The sequence below is a fragment of the Arachis stenosperma genome, chromosome 2 (assembly GCF_014773155.1).
Source record: "Arachis stenosperma cultivar V10309 chromosome 2, arast.V10309.gnm1.PFL2, whole genome shotgun sequence".
In the NCBI taxonomy this organism is placed as follows: Eukaryota; Viridiplantae; Streptophyta; class Magnoliopsida; order Fabales; family Fabaceae; genus Arachis; species Arachis stenosperma.
The window spans coordinates 104,982,208-105,001,548 of NC_080378.1; the positions used below are offsets into that span (position 1 = coordinate 104,982,208).

Here is a 19,341-nt window from a genome sequence, read left to right on the forward strand (position 1 = left end):
TTCATTCATTGAAAACTGAAAAGTCTCTCTTGTGTTTGCTTACATTACATGCTACAGTGTAGCTCTTTCTTTCCTAAAAGAAGCAACACACAATGAAAAATGTACAAAGTAACATGCACTTGGTTCTCGCAACTGATGCCAAAGCCAAGGCTCAAATGGACTCCTGAACTTCCCCAAACATTCATTGAGACAATTAATCAGCTTGGAGATTCAGAAAGTGAGTGCATACTATATAGTAAAAACTACAAAACAATACCTTTCTACAAAACAAGTATATCTAATGATCACTTGAACTTTGTTATATAGAAAACAAGTATATCCAATAACCCCTAAAAAGAGATGGTAACTGTAAGTCTTGAATTTCAGTTTCTGCGCTTCTTAGCAACAGTTTTCTTTCTAAACCCCTTCCTAGCCGAACCAAGGCATTCAATCATCAATTCATCAGTGTTACATACTATGTAAGGACTTGATTGAGCTGGAGTTGGCTTTACCACTCTATATTTCTCTTATTTGTTTATAACATCCTTAAGAAGTGCGTTTGAAAGTGATGTAAGAATTTGGATGACCAATTGCTTCCTTAGATTAACGCACTCAAACTACAATAACAATGTTCACAAAGATTATATATTATAAAAAAAACATGAACATCAAAAGCAAAAATAAAAACTATACAAAAAAACATTTATTTCGTCCCATTCTGGCATGTTGGACACATTAATCTCGATACTACTAGGATTCCACATTTCTACCCATTTTATTACAAACAATCCGCAATCATAGCTGAAAAAATAATTGTAGAATTTAGTTAGTCTTATCATGTACATTTATATTATTTATAATATAACATAATTAATATTATGCTTACTTATTTGATTGTCTAGGAAGATTCAAATAAATTGGGATCAGGTCATTCTTTGGTAGCTCATAGTTTGGCACAGCTATCGAGACCATTTGTTGAATCAATTTGCTCTGAAAAAAAGGTTCATTGTTAATAAATAAAACTATTAAACCACATAATATAATATCATGTGAGCAAAACTATTGAAATTATACCGCATATATGTCTAACTGCACCCTATCTCCTTTAGCCTCTTTATACAAGGAATCCAAGACAAAAAGTCTCTTTTCATAGATGTCATAAGCATAGAGCCACCAGTGAAAGTCATAGCAACACGGCACCAATAACTGCATTATATTATATTTTCTTATTAGAAGTGAAAGTCTTGACCAACAAATCGATTTATAATTTAACAAAGTAATGATGAAATTGTCCAAAACCATAAGTACCAAAGGATACAGAAATACTTCTCATGATTAGGGTCAGCAGATTCAAATGAGGCAAAAGGAGGCATCACTGACTTTAATGTATAAATAAAGAGAAGCTCCAATGCCCATATATCAAGTATAGATTCAAAAACAGAGGATAGCATTAAGTAATATATTCATGTCTATAACTTTATATGTCCAATTATTGTTATTAGTCCAAAAACAGAGGATAGCATTTCTGTTTCATTTCTGTTCCATTATAAATATTTAATAGCATTCAAATGAAAAAAATTAACACAAGGTAACAGTGACAGGGTATGCGTGGATAGAAACAGGGTTCTGAAAAAAATGCAGAGCACAGGAAATAGACACCCCCAGAATTAAATAAAGGTAAACATTTTTGGTCTAGTACTATAATCTTAAGGGATTCAACTATGGTAGAGAAGTTTCAACTATGACAGGGAAGGAGTGAAATTAATCCACAAATAGCATGACACCGACAAAATAAATACATAGCAAATATAGCTCTGGCACAAACAAAAAAATTAACACAATACATAGAGAACAAAAATTACTCACCCATCTATGTTTTGGAATTTCCTTTTGCTCAAAAAAGCTGTCACCATTCTTTCCAAAATCATCGGGAAGAAGTACATAACTTTTTTTCTTTCTTTTGATCAAGTGTCCCCAATGTGAGAACATCTCTCCCTATATATAAAGAAATAGTTAGATTATAAAGTTTAAACTCTTCAATTATAAAACTGAAAAAGTAGTTTGTAACTTTGCATACACACCAAAACAAAAGCATTTATGCAATAGACATCAAAGCTAGGTGGCCTTAATTTGTTGAAAAAAAAGACCATATAATTCAAAACCTGCATTTTACAATGTAATGTTAGTTCCAAAACATAATACACATAAAAATATAAAAAAAAAATAGAAACATGTCACAATCAAGAAATCTAACCATATTGTTTATCTGATGTCTTGGCAACATTGACATGATATCCTCCCTAACAAGCATTGCTCTAGGTATATCTTTTAAGATGCACAAAGTCTCATCCTTGTTCAACCTATCGTCTGTTGCCCAAAAGTATATCTTATCCTTATCTACTTCTGTTAACTTATTATCCTCTATCACCTTTTCTTCTTCCCCTATTTTATTTTTCTCATCTATCACCTTTTTTTCTTTTCCTATTTTGTTTTCCTCATGTATCATTAGGGAGAATGATGGAATTGATGGTACCACAGGTTCTTGTGTCTTTTTGATTGGAGAAGGTGTATATATATCACAGTCTTCTATTTCTAAAAAAGCTTGTACTGCACTTTGCACAATTTCTCTCCATTCAGGTTTTATTGCATCATCTAAAGCATAAAACAAAACATATACACAAAAATTATATTAATGTATGCACACAAAAATGAGATTTAAAATAGAGAGAAAGTGGAATCTAAATAATAGGAATGTGAGTGCAAACTATGATTCATGTGTGCAAAATATCATTAAGGTGAGTGCAAAACATCAAATTCATGTGTGCAAAATCTCATTAAAGCAAATGCAAATTATCATATTTATGTGTGCAAAATATCATTAAGGGGAGTGCAAACTTGCTGATTCATGTGTGCAAAATCTCATTACATAGGGTGCAAACTTGCTGATTCATGTGTGCAAAAATTAATTAAGGTGGGTGCAAAACATCAAATTCATGTGTGCAAAAATTCATTACATAGGGTGCAAACTTGCTGATTCATGTGTGTAAAATCTCATTAAAGTGGGTGCAAAATATCAAATTCATGTGTGCAAAATCTCATTACATAGGGTGCAAACTTGCTGATTCATGTGTGCAAAAATTAATTAAGGTGGGTGCAAAACATCAAATTCATGTGTGCAAAAATTTATTACATAGGGTGCAAACTTGCTGATTCATGTGTGCAAAATCTCATTAAAGCGGGTGCAAAAATTCATTAAAACGGGTGCAAAATATCATTAAACTGGGTGCAAGACATCAAATTCATGTGTGCAAAAATTCATTACATAGGGTGCAAACTTGCTGATTTATGTGTGCAAAATTACATAACAAAAATCTCATATATATTCACATAATACATAATGCAAAACAACAAACACTAAGAACTATAATTTATACCCATATTGCTAGGCGATCTCATTGGCGATCTCATGTTGTTTTCATCTTTTTTGTCTTCCCTATTAAATCAATAAAAACAATAATTAAAGATTTGTAGAACAATAAATAAAAAAAATCATAACTATAAAAAAAAGCACATACACTATTTTTACCTTGTTTTGACCTCTTTTTCATCATCTTGCTTTGCATCACTATAAAGAAGAATACACTATATTTTACTTTACATTCTCTTTTATTACAAAAGATAAATCAAAACTAATTTTTACCTTTCTTTATCTTTTTGCTCATCTGATACATTATCATCTTCCTTTGACATTTTGTTGTCATCATTTTGTTCATCAAACCTATAAAAAAGAAATTTAATTAGTGATAAAGAGTGTTTGTAATACTCATAGGCTTCCCAAAATTTTATTTTTTTTACCTTTCTTTCTTTTCCTTCGTTGTGTTATCTTTATTAAGCTCCTTCGCCCCCCTTTTCTTAGTTGGTGCTCTTGTTGTGTTCTTTGCAAATTTAGCATCAACACCACCTTGCTTAACTAAAAGGATAACAATACCCTACAATAATAATCACACAGATTATATTATACACTCATCATATTATGCAAAACAGAAAAAAAATCCAGAAAAAGTTCAGTTCACTAGAAATTAGTATTTAGCTTATAATGCTTTCCATTTGCCGACGGAGAAGAGTTGTAGCATAACTAGCATTCTATGAATTAAAAATTGAAAATAAAAAACAGAGATTACATATTAAATCCAGTTTAGTTTCAATTTTGTTATTTACCATTGTAATTGTATTCTCTGCAGTTTGCACCAAACTTGTCACTATTTTTCTTTTATTACACTGCATTCAATCTTTAGAGCAAATAACTACACACTAATTCACTAATAAGCACACTACAAAACAGCACAATTATACTCACTAATCCACATCTGCACTCAACAACCTTAGAATGTCATTTTACTAACTTCTAAAACAAGGCATGCAAATATAAGACTTAGAATAAAATTGAGGCAATATCATAACTATAACTATGCCATTTGAGCATTCTATAACTATGCCATTTCAACAATTAGGAATTCAACACAGTTGTATGTATCTCAAACAACACACACATCACACATCACACAAGAACACATAAAGGATCAAACCTAATTAATATATTTCCTCTTAGATAAACAAAATGTAGCTGATAACTAGAAGTGAAAAGAATTCAACTTAGAAATGTGCATTAAGGGGTTCATTAATAGAAAGAATTCTGGGATATTATAAGCAATCATCAATTTTTTTTAAAAAAGAAGCGAATTAACATGATAAAATAAATAAAACAAACCGTTGGCCTTTGCTTTGATGACTCCTGTGTCAACTTCTTTGCAAGTTTTTCTTTATCCCAATAAGCAATCCATGGTGGTGGAGGCCCCATATAATTTTCCTTATCTCCAAATGTGTCTTTGTGGTAATAGATAATCTACAAGCAAAATAATAAATGTAATGATTATCATCAAAAAAGAAATGAAAAAAGGAAAAAAAGGATAAGTACATTAGACAAATTACCATCAAAACATAAAGACAACCATCAATACTTAATGTATTTTTTTCCTTAAATTTTTGAACCCCTTTCATAAGCTCATCATGCACAAATCTTGCCCAATTGTATCTTGTGATATTCTCTACATCAACAATGGCACGTAAGTGCTTTGGGGATGTGACAGCGCTACTTGTTGGTGCCAAAAATGAGCTAATAATGAACATTGTAAATGCTCTCCTAAAATAATCTCTCCCTTTGAATGTTGAAACATTACATTCTCTTGAATGTAATACTTCTTGTAACCATGGGTTTGTCACAGACTTGAATGGGGCAACTAATCTTTTTTGCTCTGAAGTCCAATCTTCTTCTTCTGGAAAACTTTTACCAATTGAAGGTAATCCTAGAACTAACCCAATTTTGTCTGTTGTCACATCGATATCCCCCACCACTAATTCCAGTTTGCTTGTTATTGTGTTATATGCTTTAGCAAGTGCAAGGAATAACCGCCTATCAATTTTCCAATCTTGAATAGCCTTCATGGATGAGAATCCCATTTTATCAACTTCAATTTTTTGCTCTTTTGTAAGAGAATTTATCGTTGTGAAAACCGAAACAGGAGAACAACGACATTCTATTACTTTCTGCAAACATAAAGTAAAAAAATCTTATTAAATTGGGTGCAAAATATGCTAAGTGATATATGAAAAATTTTATTAAATTGAGTGCAAACTGTGCAAGTGAGGTGTGCAAAACTTGATTAAAGTGAGTGCAAATTGTAAAATTGATGTGTGCACCGCTAGGCAGCAGTTTTTAGTACAAGTTAATAATCACAGCATGCAGCATATGCAATATTTTCCCCTATGGTGTACAAATTAAATAACCCACATCATATACCAGCCAAAAGTATAACAACGACCCACTAAACAGTTACCAAAGACATGTAAGTAACAGTATGATTTAACATTATTCCATCATTTTAGTAGTAGAGAGAAGCCTAGGGATATATCTACTAGACACAACATACATAAATGGAAGCAGCCACATTTGGACATGGTCCTGTCGTGCTCATGCCATGTGTTGATGTTCAAAGTTAAGGTGAGAGGATCCAGATTGATAGGAATTATATCTAGGCATGTATACTTTAGGCAAAATTGATGTGTGCAAAATCAAATTAAAGTGGGTGCAAACTATTCGAAAAATGTGTGCAAAAAACAATTATATTAAGTGTAAACTATGCTGAATAATGTGTGCAAATTCTCATTAAAGTGTGTGCAAAATTTCATTCAGATGGGTGCAAAGTGTCCTGAGTAAAGTGTGCAAAATCCCCGTTTTAATTGGTTCATACCCGAGATTCTAGTTCTTCAAGAGTTTTCGGCATTTTCCTTCTAGTTCCTGCTTCAGATTTCTTTGTAGTTGTACTTCTTCGCGGCATCTTAATATCTGGATCTTTTTCCATTTTCAAATAATCACTGCATGTTATTAAGAAACATACTATTAACAAAGCTAGTAATCAATTATGCAGTAGCCATTATCAAAACTCTACCACAACAAAGCTGTACTAACAAATGAGATAATAACTTAATGAAATTTTTTAAAGATTTATAAATTAAATGTCATATGTTTAACCTTTGACACTCCAGAACATTCTGGAAGCTTAAGTGTTCAGGCTAAAGAAAAAGTGTCTTTACAAGCTCAACATATACCTATTTAGTCTATGATGTCTTGAAACTTGCATATACTGAACAATAGATTGTCTATCAAACTTGCCTTTAGTTCATTGGCCATCAATTCATTGTCAGTATTTCGAACTCCAAACTTGATAGCAATTTTTACAATAAGACTCTTCTCTCACAACTTTAGAATAGCAGCAGCTAAGCCTTGAAGTCTTCTGTTCCTTCCTTCATAGTTCATATTAAACACAAAATAATTTAATTGACTTTATGCATAAAGGGATAACCATGAAAGTATTTTTGAATATAGCTTTATTTTTTTTCTGAGAGCTAATATTGGTTGACAGCCAAGTTATTATAATTTTCATATACATGTATTGATTCAATTCATCAATCTTCAAGCAATTAATTCTTGTTACAGAGATTGCTTTTCTATGTATGATTAGTTAATATAATAGCATCAACAACAATATATTTAGGTGGTCTATCAAAATTGACATCAACGAGGTGGCTTGATTAAGAACCTAAGTCATATGATATAACATAGCTCCTCACACTGTTGAATAATTTTCATGCACAGCAAAATAAATCATTGACCAGAAACCACCAACATCCAGGAGCATACCAAGGACAAAATGGACTGGCAAAAGTAATAATAAAGGTAGAAGAAGAGAAGAGTTATTATAGAGTTGCTGCGGTAATTTCTCAAACAGGTGGTGGGCAATCTACTCATGAAAATGGTGTTGCTGCGTCTTATCATATTAAACTTCAGCTTCAATTTCCAAAGCTCTACCACAACAAACCTCTAGTAACAACTGAGATAATAACTTAATGATGAATCAAAATCAAAATCAAAATAAAAAAAAATTTTATTATAGAGTATTTAAAGATTTTTCATGAAAGACAGGAAACATTGAGTAATATTTTTGGGTGTTATTATGAATTTCTGGTTGCATGTTTTGAATGGATACAGAATGATGGACAGCAAGAAGGTAAGAGTTGAAGAAAGCAATAAATGAACAAAAATCAAAACTCATTTACCTTCACATTAATCTTGAAGAAGCATCACGCATTAGTAGAAACGAAGAAGAATGGATAGAGAGCTGAGAGATGCTGTTGCATGTTGCAGAGAGTAACGCTGCTGCTATTGGAGACGCTACTTGAGATGAACAGCGAGCTCAAGAATGCTGATTCGTGTTGAGCGTGCTCCAGCGTTGAGAGCAACAAAAATGGCGTGCAAGAGTGTAGAGGAGAGACTAAAATTTTTGGGAAGAAGAAGAGAGCGTGGTAAAGGAGCGTGAATACACGCTCTCTTTATGGGTTTGGGCTTTATTTTGTTTGAGGTATAAAATTAGTATTGCTGGTTGTTTGCTGGCCCAAAAGTTAGAAAACTGTTGGCCCCCTAGCGGCCCTCTAGATTTAGAGTACAATTTTCAAATTACGGAGAAGTTGGGAAGGAGCAAAAATGTAAGTTATAACACGGAGGAGCAATGGTGGCATGAAAATTAGGTAGTGTGTGGTGCGAGTGGATTGCTGTTTAGACGAAGAGGAGATGAATTACCAGTAATAAGTGGGTAGAGAGAGAAATAAAACGGTTTAATTTTCAAAATATTGAATATGTCTAAATCGTTTTTTTTTTATTTAACAATTTAATCAGTAACTCATCAATTAAACTAAGTATTGATTTAATGTTCGATCAAAATAAATTATGGTTTAGATACGATAACTTTAGTTAGAAGGCCAGTGTGAATGACTCAATGTATAAAGACCAAAAAGAAAAATTAAGAAAATAGAAAGCAAAGTAATTAAAGTGGAATTAATATATATACTTATGTAGGTTATTAATACATTCAAGTATTCAACAACCAACTGAGATACACACACAAAGATAACTAGAGCCAAGTGTCATGAAACAAAGGGAAACACAAGAGTATACTCTCATAAGTGAAACACTTCTTGCGTTCCTTTATTCTTATTAAATATCTGAAAACTAAAGCTACTAGAAACTGGCTATGTATGTTATCCTCTTTCTCTTCCACCACATCCATTATTCTTCAGAACTTGATGCTGCAACATTAAAGCAACCAACAAACAAATCAACTCAGTTTATAATTACTAATAATTTTTAAGCAAAAAGATTATACATTAGTGTTTAATTAATTAAGCTTTTGCACATGCAAAAAATGTAAAGTAAAATAAAAATTATATAGTTATGAGAATGTGCATAAGTTGATAATTTATGCAACTAATTAATAGCTAGCAATAATTGTGGTTACAATTTAAAAAACAAAAATATTATATGTCCAATAAAAATCAGTTATCATGTATTTATATATAAATATATGTAATTTAATTTTGATTTTAATATATATTCTATATTTTAATACGTATTTTATATTGGTAATTGATTTTGGTGTGTAATTAGTATGATTGTTAAAACAAATGCTTAATATATGGCTATAGTGATGCATGTCCCTCTAAAAAAATTATATATAAAATCATGTGAGAATATTAGAATAAAGTGCTAACTAAACATATATGCATCCATGCATGCATGCAGGTTCCTTAATTTTTTTTTAACACAAAATTAATTAATCTATTTAGGGTTTAGGTTTAATTTGAGAGAGAAACTACTTTTCAAACGAGAATTAAACTAAGCATGTTATGTATGAGCCAATTAACATACGTGGCGCAGTTGGTGGAGGTGCTAATCTTGTAAGGGATGCTAACACCACATTTTCCGGGAAGAGACTCGGCATTCGCGACGATAAGGCCGCGAATGGAGCCTGCCGCGGTTTTCAGGCAGTTGCATGCAGCTTGGCGGTCAGGGGTGGTTTTGGCGGCCGCAAGAAGGCTCTTAACGCCGCTGCAACACCCCGGAGAAACTGGTCCACCCTTTGTAAGGTATGGGATGCATGGTGATAGGGCAGAGTTAACTTGACCACATGAGATGGCAGCATGGACTATTGGTGCACCCACAATGGCCATACAAACCATAAACACACATGCAACAACCTTGATGCTGGCCATGTTACTAAAAGTAAGATGCCTTAATGCAACAATGCAATATAATTGCTTTACTTTGGTGTTGTGGATACTTAATTGGAAATTGTGGCACTTTAATTGTGAGTACTTTGGGTGCAAGCTGTGGGGTTTATATAGAAGAGTAGAGTAGGGATCATGCAACAAAGGAAAGACAAATATTAGATGTACCATTTTTTATATATTATTTTTTAATTTAATTTTGATACACAATGTAAAATAATTTTGTACGTGTATTCAATTATGTATAGTTATGTTAGTAAAAATAATTATCTTTTATATTAACTGTATGAATAACTATATAAAATGTTTTAAACTTTTAATGTATTAAAATTAAATTTTTATTTTTTATTATAATTTTGTTTTTTTATATTATAAAAATAATGGATAAAAATTGAAAAAATACCAAATTTATCTGTTATATTATTAAAAAAATTAAAATATACTCAAATAATAATAATAATTAAAATATCATTTTTCTAAAAAAACAATTAAAAGAACATCAAAATAAATTGGCTATAGGTATAAGGTACCATAATATGCAGTGTCATCAACCATAAGAGTTTGTTGTTAGTTGGTGCAAAATTCAATTAATGCTCTATGGAACGTGTACCGTTTCATCTTTTAGCACCTAGCTTAATTTAAGTTTGGAGCTTTTAATTTGCTTGTCGGTAGGGCAGGAGATAGAACACAGATGAGTTATCTGGTACATTCTAGATTGGATTCAACTACTAAAGTTCTCATATGTGTGTGTGTGTTTTTTTTTCTAAATATAAAATTATAAATATTAGATTTAGTAAGTTAATGAAAAGCGATAACAATGACAATGTGCAATCCAACAATAATAAGATAGAATACAAAAGATTATTAATTTATTTATGATTGATGGGATAAAAATTGCTCAATGTTAATTTCTCTATAGTTTATTTAATAAAAAATTATCTATTATAATCACTACAAGGTGCACATTATTTAATGGTAGTTTTTTAAGAATTTATGGCAATTTTTAACAATAGCTGACATAACTGCTGCTATATTAGAATATATCAATTATTTTAAAATCTGTTGTTATTTTGCAGAAATTTTAAACTGTCATTATTTGTAATTGTGAAATTTTCAATTTTTTTGTAGTGGTTTATAAACGCTGCTATTTAAAAGCATAATCTTTTTTAGGTTTATATTACGTAGATTTTTTATTTATTTTATATTATATTTTTTAAGGTCAATAATAATCTAATTTTAAATTTTTATGTCTAGAAATTTATTTTGATATATTATATTATAAAATTATCTTTTTAAAAAATTGAAATTGATCGAAGAAGATTTATTAATCGATGATGTGTGCATTTTGGTTGAGTGACATCCAAAAGTGTTGTGCTTCTAGTTGGCATAATTCATAATGCACAAAGCATAACTCTTATTTAAGCTCAACTGCTTAAGCTAGCTAGTTAACGACCTAGCACGTGGACAGTTCCATTTTCAACTTGTTCAGTTGTACCAGATGCTAAAAGCAAATTAATTAAAAACACTTCCCTAAATATACTTGACACAATTAGGGACCGACGATTGAAGTGAAATTTTTTCTATTTTTGTTTCTTATAAACAATTCCCATTTCAAATTCTTATATTAGAAAATGGCAAATTCTCTGGTGTCTAGGAGTTTGGTATCGAATTTGTTGAACTTATTTTTTATATTAAATTTTTAATATTTAAAAATTATTTATTTTTATATTTTTAAATTTAATATTAATTTTTATTTTTTTAGTAAATTACACATCTATATATAAGTATTAGAGTAAACACCTTAAAAATTATTATTGGTGCATCAAAATAGATTTTATTTCTAAAGAAACGATGGGAATATAATTCGTTGATCTATTTTAGGTTAAATTGAATTTTTAATATCAAACTTAAAAAAATATTTTTCATGTATTATCAATATAAAAAAATTTTATATGGACAACTAATCATACTGTGTATTATATTAGTAAAAATATTTATTTCCAAAGTTGTTATTTAAAAATTTATTTAAATACATGTGAATTTGATTTAATCGATAACTGTATAATTTTTTAATAGTATCAATGTATTAAAATTAAACTCGACTAAAATTACATATATCATTAAATAAAAAACATTATAAATGTACTTTATTTTATAAGTTATTTACTCAACTATTAAATTTGTTAGATTATAGGAATTTGATTTAGAAATGGAAATTCAATTACATTCTAAAAGGTTAAATATATTGTTGCCAGATAATATTTAATATTATATATATAATGACTTTATTATTTCGATAAGATAAATGGACTTAATTAAAATTTAAAAAAATGAATCAAAATTTTTTGCGACACCTTTTTAAGATGGTACGAAATTGTTACAAATTAAACTTAAAAAAAAGAAAAAAAAATCTTAATTATCGATGGCGATACTCATGAACAACTGCAAACACTATGGTAAAACTCATAGTTTTAAAAATCGGATCAGACTAACTGGTCGAATCAATCCAACTGTAAATCAGAAGCTAATTAAGATGGTTTGGTCTGTATGGTAAAATTGCTGTCATCAAAATCGATTGTAAATTATTAAACCGGCCGATCAGGTCGACCCAAAAATCGACCGATTCTCCCAAATGACGCTATTTAATTTATTTATAACCAAAAAAGAAAAAAAAGAAAGCTTCAATAATCAATAGCGTTAAGCCCCTTCTCTCTCCTCCTCCGTTCTTCAAAGCACAATTCAACCTCAAAGTCCTCTCAACCAAAGATAAAGTTAAAAACTCTAGCCTTAGCTGTCGTCCATTTGTGTCAAGCCATTATCGTCGTCTGTTCGTCAAGCCATTGCCATTGTCTATCGCATGCAACCCTTCTCTCTTTGTCCTGTTCTTAAAGTCTCCATCCCCTGCTTCTCCTTCTGCGAGCTCAACCCTTCTCACCGTCGTGTGGTCAGTGTCATTTGTCTTGACAACACACTCTATTCAGAGACTCAGACTTTGATGGTAAGTTCACTGCTCACTTTTTTTGCGTTTTTTATGCATTGTTCAATGATTATTTGATTACTGATTATTTGAATATTTTGTGTTTTAATTTTTTATTGAATAATTATTTGATTGCTGATGAGCTCTGGTTCTTTTGTGTTGATGTGTTTGTGTGTTGTGATTTTTTGTTGAATGAGCTCTGATTCTGCTGTGTATCGTAGCTATTTTGTGTGTTCTTAATTTTTTTATTGAATAATTATTTTATTGATTATTGATTATTCAAGGTCCTGTGTTAATTGATTATTGAATGTCTTTTGATTATTGATCATGATTAGTGATGTGCTGTTGGTTTTGATGTGTTGTGTTTTATTATTTTATGATTTAATTGTGCTTAGATTGGGATTGTCTTAATGATTTATTGATTTAATTATGAATGACGGTATCAATCAAGAAGTATTTGTTAATAATAATACATCTATGTTTATTCAACCTAAATTCTTTATCTTTGTTTAAGCCTTGAAATGTATGATGAATCTATTTTTTTTTTATAGTCTGATTTTTATTTTTTTAAATGATTTTTTGATATATATTTTGCTATTGTTGTTACGTTGATTTATAACAGTCTGATTAATTTTTCATGAATTCTTTGTTCCATAGGCAAAGAAAGATTAAGTTAAGGTAATTCGACATATTATTAATAATATGTGTCATAAATCATAATTCCTTAATATATTAAAGGCTGATGTAAAAAAAATTGTGTTTAGACTATGATTGACAGAAGAAGAAAATATGAATTTACAACTGATTGAATATAAATCTAAATTCAATGAATTTTTACTTAAATAGTTGTTATATTTATTATCTAAATTCAATAAATTGTTGATTTATATTTTATTTAGGTCATTAAATTGTTTTTAAAAATTTTGTTTCGTCTTTGAGCGACTGTGCTTATTTTCATGGGATCTGAATTTTTTAGTCTTATTATTTTTTGATTGCATTTATAGGTCCTACTGGTTATATTTGGTGGCTTTGAAAAGTGTACTTCTGTTTTGTATGTACAATAATAAAAGCTAATTTAGTCGAAAATGTTAAATTTGAGATTTTTCAGCTTGTTGAGGCCACTGTTAGCAAAACCGGACCGGACCGGCCGGTTCAACCGGAAAACCGGACCCTAAGCCGGTCCAGTCCAATGATCTGACCGGATAAGGTAATGAACCGGTGCGAATCGGTCAAAACCGGTTAAACTCGATAAGACCGGTTCGACCGAACCGCTTCAGTTTCAATATTTTTCCAAAATGGTAAAGCTGGGGTTCGAACCCCCCTCCTCAAGGAAAAACATGATACGCACAACCAACAGGCTGTTGAGCTTGTTATCAATATGATTGCAAATTAATATATATATATATAAATATCTTTCAGCAAATAATTTACTTCTATTTAATTTATTTTAATTTTAGTTATAAACTCATTCATTCTTAAATTAATTATATTTTTATTTAACAATAATTATAAACTCATTTATTTTTTTATAATTATATAATATCTATTAATATTATTTTTTAATAAATTCTTGTAGTATATAATAGTATAATAGATATAAACTAATTAATAAATTATTAAAATTCAAAAATAATAGTTATTTTAATATAAAAAAATAAAAATATTTATGATAGAATAAAATTAACAAAATACTTATTGTTCCTGTTTCATATTGTTTTAGAATAGCTAGATATTTTTAAAATGTTAGTAAAAATATGTATTTTAAATTTTAATTTTAAATTTTTTACTATACTTTATTTTTTATTTACATAGGACCGGGTCAATCGGTTCAACCAGTGACCCACCGGTTGAACCAGTAACCCAGTGACCCAGTAACCTGACCGGTTCGATCACCGGTTCGGTTCTGACAACTATGGTTGAGGCAGTTAAGAACATTATTATAATTTATTTATTATTTTATTATAAAATAGTATTTTCGGTTGAACTATAGTTGGACTAATAAATTAATAAATTAATAATTAAAATATTTCAATGACCGATTCGATTTTTAAAATCTTGAATAAAACCGATCAATATCGGCAAACATTTAGTAGCGATTTTTATAACCACAACTAAATAGGAAGATTGCGGCAGTTTATCTGATGTTTTTCGATTGTACGGTAAAATATCACGATTTAGTCACAATTATTACCTAACGGTCACAAAATTATATATTCACAAATAAAATACAAGTTATTATCTATCCATCATTATCACCCCATACGTAACTTCTGGTAGAGGTTGAGAACGAATATTTATTTGCGTTTGAATTATGATAAAAAATTTATGAGTATTTATCCAAATTGGTCCCTAAGAAATTTCAAAGTGGACGTTTTAGTCCTCAACTAAAATTAATCACTCCGTTGGTCCTCAACATTTTTTGGCGTCAGACCAATTGATCCTTCCGTTAAATTGGTCTGTTAAAGTCTAACGGCAAAATCCAACGTGTCACATTGAGTTGGTGACACAGATGATAAGAGACACGTGAGAAAGCAGACAACGTGGTCTCTGGGGTGATTGTACCAAAACGACAATGAAAAATTATAGATAGCCATGAAACGACGTGTGAAATCAAAATCTTCTTCTTCCTCTTGCCAGAACCCTAATTAACAAAGGCTATAGTGTTAACAATGGCTGCCGGAGATAGTTGTGGAAGTTCATATCGACGGCGAGTTAAAGGTAGTGGTGACGACAGTGTTAGCAGTGCTTCTGCCCACGGCGGTAGGTTCAGAGTCGCCAAAGGAAAAATTCCAAGATGTCATTGTGGAGCCTATGCCATAGTTGTAGAGTTTGGAACCGAGAAAAATCCGAAAAGACCTTTCTTTGGATGTCCTTTTTATAGGGTAATGTATTAATGATTTTAAACTTTTTTGTATGTAAAATATGATTTCTGATAATGTTGTACTCTAAACTCTTCTATTTTTATGGGCAGGAGAAAACTCCCCACTGTGATTTCTTTGTGTGGTTTGATAGGGTATTTCAATGTGATGGTCATGGTGGAGAGGATGATGATGCTCTAGCGGAGAAGGTGAAAAAGCTGAAAGAATTACTTGATTCATTTGAGAAGAAGAATAAGAATGCCGTTGAGAATAGACAATGGTTCGGGTGCTGCAGTCCTGTGTTCTTTTTCATACTAGGATTTATGGTCTGTCTTCTTGTAGGTAGGATTTAGTTAGTTTAAGGAAGATTTTATCTTATGTTATATAGTGTAACAAGTAATTACAGTGTTAGCTTTTGTTTATGCAAGTTTAATCTGTAAGTGCTAGGACAAGCAATGAACGATGAATAGATGAATGATGAGTATTTTCTGGATAAAAAAAAGTTACATTAGAAATGGAATAAAATCAGACATAGTTAAATTCAAGTACCATCTTGCATTCCATATAACCAAAGTTTAACACAAAAAGGTAGCTAGTCTTTAAGTTTTTGCTAGGAATACTAAGATCTTCCACAAAAAAAAGGTGCAGTGACATGCACTATCAACATAATAACCAAACATAGACAGACCACATTGTCTCAATAAGATGTACTAACAACATAACAAAATATGACAAATTTGTATTAAACTCATAAAACTACGTTGACATAGTAGGATCAAATCTATTTTGGAAGCCTTAGTCTAGGTGTTGGTATGAACTTGAAGATTCTTGAAGTTGTGCCAAAACTTGTAGCAGCAAGTGTTTCAGGTGATGCTGACTGTGTAGGCCTCTGTAGTGCTGCGGAGATGGTTAGTCTTGGAGAAGGTGCTGGAGCAGATGGTGGGGTAGGTGCTGGAGTAGAATGTGGCTTCCTAATTGGTTGTTTAGGTCTTGTAGGCCTAAATGTTGATCGAGGTGCAACATGGCTTGAATTGTTGGTTATCTGCTCCTAATAGAACACAAAATAAATAAATCATTAGACATTTTGGTCCCCAACTAAATAATTTATCTGACATATAGATCCCCAAATAGATAATTTATTAGGCAAATAGATCCTTAAGTATTAAGCCAATCAGTCACTATCACATTGAAGATTACATGAATGCAGGCAGCATAACAACAATACGATCACAACAAATTCAACTGAGATTATACCTGTGGCAGTGGTTGGGGTGCTGTTTGGGAGACTTGGACTTCATCTTGTGATGGTGGAGTAAATGAAGTATTTTTCGTTGCTGTTGGCTGTCCATTTTTCTTAACCTTTGGGGGTGGTTTAGGCCTTGGTGGTCCCTTGCATGTCTTTGCATTGTGACCAGTCTGACCACATTTTTGGCAAGTGACCATGAATGTCCTTCTTCCCTTTGTTGCATCTGGTGAATCCTCAACAGGATCAGATTTTCTCTTTTTCTTTGTTGGGTGCCCAGGAGGTCTCTTAATGGTGGGTGGCTCTAGAGCCAAGAGACCAGTCTTTTTCCAATACTCCTCTGAGTTGACTAGTCTGATTACATGTTCATACGTGGCTCGAAATGCATCCATTTTGAGCCAAGGGTGCACATAAGATTCTGGCCTATCACACCTCTTTTGTATAGCTGTCAACGCATGAACACATGGAATTCTTGCTCAACATTATCAGGCAGTAACATAAGATCAGCAAAAAAATGGAATTTCTGCTCAATATTACATGTTAAAATCACAACTCACAAAAAATGAATAATAGTCCTAATCACCTGTTAGTTGCCACAAGTTGCAACTACAAGTGTGCCTTCCAAGATGCACACCAACTTTTGTTTGAATGTCTTTGGACTTCGAATACATTACGATCGTTGTCACCAGTCCACTGAGCTGTCCAAAACTTAGTATCCTTCATAATATCTTCCATTTTCCTATGCTGAATTGGTGCCAATACTCCAGTGTAAGTGCTTAGAACCTTCTTATGCTTAGCCATTCTCCTCATCAATTAGCAACGAATCTCTTCCAACATGGTAAGAATGGACTTTCCCCTGTAATGGTTTATTTTAGCGTTCTAAACTTCAGTCATGTTGTTTGTCACATTATCAAGCTTCGGCCAATGACTGAAATGAGTTTTGGTCCAGCATGATGGTTGAAATTTTGCAAGATAAGCCCATGCACGCTCATTCATTCTCTTCAACTGCTGCATGTGATTCTGGAATTCAGCATCTGTGGTACTCCTTGCACATGCCCAAACCATATTCTTCAACTGTTTGTCCTTAAACCTTCCTATAAAATTTTTCCAAATGTGTCTTACACAATTTTTATAGTGTGCATTTGGCATCACCTCCTGTAAAGCAGGCAGCAAATCCTGCAGGATAGGTGCATGTAGTGTATGAAAGACATACAAAGTCTAATAGCATGCAAACTTTCAAATAATGAGACACGTAGATCCCCAACAAATTCATTTACCAGACACATAGATCCCCGACTAAGTCATTTATCAGACAAATATATTCTTATTTAAACAATTTATCAGACACCCTAAACCTTAATAACTTCCTCAGTCAGTCACGTATCACAAAGTTGGTAAGTTCAAGAGTATGATACTTATTCTAAGTTCAGGAATATGATACTTATTCTAATAATTCCAATATTATACAAAGAAACTCACCCACAAAGTATGTCTAAGGATTAGTAGATAATTTTGAGTACATTATTATGAATGAAATTAAGTCTGACTTACCTTCTGTTGGTTAGAGATAAAATTCCAGCCTTCGACTGTGCATTGACCCAAGTCCTCTTGCAGAAGTTGTAGAAATCATTTCTAATTTTGCTTCGTTTCACTATCAACCACCGCATAAGCAATCACATAGAAGTGATTGTTTGCATCTTAACCGACAGCTGACAACAGTTGCCCCCCATAATATCCTTTCAAATGGCATCCATCCAAACCAATCAGCGGTCTGCAGCCAACCTTAAAACCCCTTTTACAAGCCTCCAGGCAAACATACAACTTGCTGAACAATGGTGGTGAATCAGAAATTGTTGGAATTAATTCCAATAATGCAGTGCTACCAGGGTTACTTTCATGTATCTCTGTGAGGTAATCTCTCAATTTTCCATACTGTGCCCTCTCATTCCCAACATACCTTTCTCTAGCAACCCTTAATGCTTTGTAAATCATCTTGTCACTGCACACGACATTAAAGTCTATCTTTATATGATCAAAGGTTTCTCCGTGAGTCAAGTGAGGCTGGGTCAATAGCCTTTTCTCTAGTTTATCAGCAACCCAGTTCTGGTCAGTCATGTTAGAACCAAATTCCCTTGCACAAGTGTGTTTGGGATTATAGGTCTTAACTTGGTAGCACCCCCTAGCACTGTTTCAGGCACAATAAATCAGCCATGGACATTCAGTTTTGTTGCTATCACTCTTACTCTTCCCTTCAGTCCCATTAATTTTTGGTGCACCTTCTATAGCCCCTGTTTGCTAACTCACGTTTGTAGTGTGTTTTGATCTTGATTTCTCACTAACATCAACAGTAGCTTGCACTTCATCTACTCCATAGTTATCAGTTACAGTGGCCCCCCTCTTTTCCTTACACTTGGCCTTGAACTTTGCCTTTGCACTCATAACCTTTTCCTCGCCATTTGCACACTTGCACCTAACTCTCTTCTTGTCATTTTTAACATAAAAAATCCTCCTCCCTTCAGCAATAGTGTAATCCTTTAGAGCTTTTTTGAATTGTTCAACTGTGGTAAACTCCATGTTCAGCTGGAGTTGAACTTCACCAAAGGCTG

At 32.0% G+C, this 19,341-nt stretch overlaps 2 protein-coding genes across 3 annotated transcripts; one reads left to right on the plus strand and one right to left on the minus strand.

Moving 5' to 3' along the window:
- Nucleotides 1-8,417: 8,417 nt before the first annotated feature.
- On the minus strand, nucleotides 8,418-9,725 carry LOC130961604 (non-specific lipid-transfer protein 1-like). The gene is made up of 2 exons (XM_057887567.1): nucleotides 9,299-9,725; nucleotides 8,418-8,679 (listed from the first exon to the last, which is right to left on the minus strand). The coding sequence occupies exons 1-2, from the start codon at nucleotides 9,640-9,642 to the stop codon at nucleotides 8,667-8,669; spliced, it is 357 nt and encodes a 118-aa protein (XP_057743550.1). The 5' UTR covers nucleotides 9,643-9,725; the 3' UTR covers nucleotides 8,418-8,666.
- A 2,636-nt stretch (nucleotides 9,726-12,361) lies between these two features.
- LOC130963690 (uncharacterized) lies at nucleotides 12,362-15,951 on the plus strand. Of its 2 annotated transcripts, none has more exons than XM_057889793.1 (2): nucleotides 12,362-12,655; nucleotides 15,606-15,951. In XM_057889793.1, the coding sequence occupies exons 1-2, from the start codon at nucleotides 12,515-12,517 to the stop codon at nucleotides 15,843-15,845; spliced, it is 381 nt and encodes a 126-aa protein (XP_057745776.1). In that variant the 5' UTR covers nucleotides 12,362-12,514; the 3' UTR covers nucleotides 15,846-15,951. The 2 variants fall into 2 exon arrangements, with proteins under 2 accessions (XP_057745776.1, XP_057745774.1); XM_057889791.1 differs by lacking the exon at nucleotides 12,362-12,655 and adding an exon at nucleotides 14,374-15,516.
- The last annotated feature ends 3,390 nt before the right edge of the window (nucleotides 15,952-19,341 follow it).

What these genes read in the sequence shown, in the direction of transcription:
- LOC130961604 (XM_057887567.1), bottom strand. Translation starts at nt 9,642, where the DNA reads ATGGCCAGCATCAAGGTTGTTGCATGTGTGTTTATGGTTTGTATGGCC.
- LOC130963690 (XM_057889791.1), top strand. Translation starts at nt 15,304, where the DNA reads ATGGCTGCCGGAGATAGTTGTGGAAGTTCATATCGACGGCGAGTTAAA. An exon ending in TTGGATGTCCTTTTTATAGG is followed by an intron (nt 15,517 to 15,605) that starts GTAATGTATTAA and finishes TTTTATGGGCAG; the next exon opens with GAGAAAACTCCCCACTGTGA.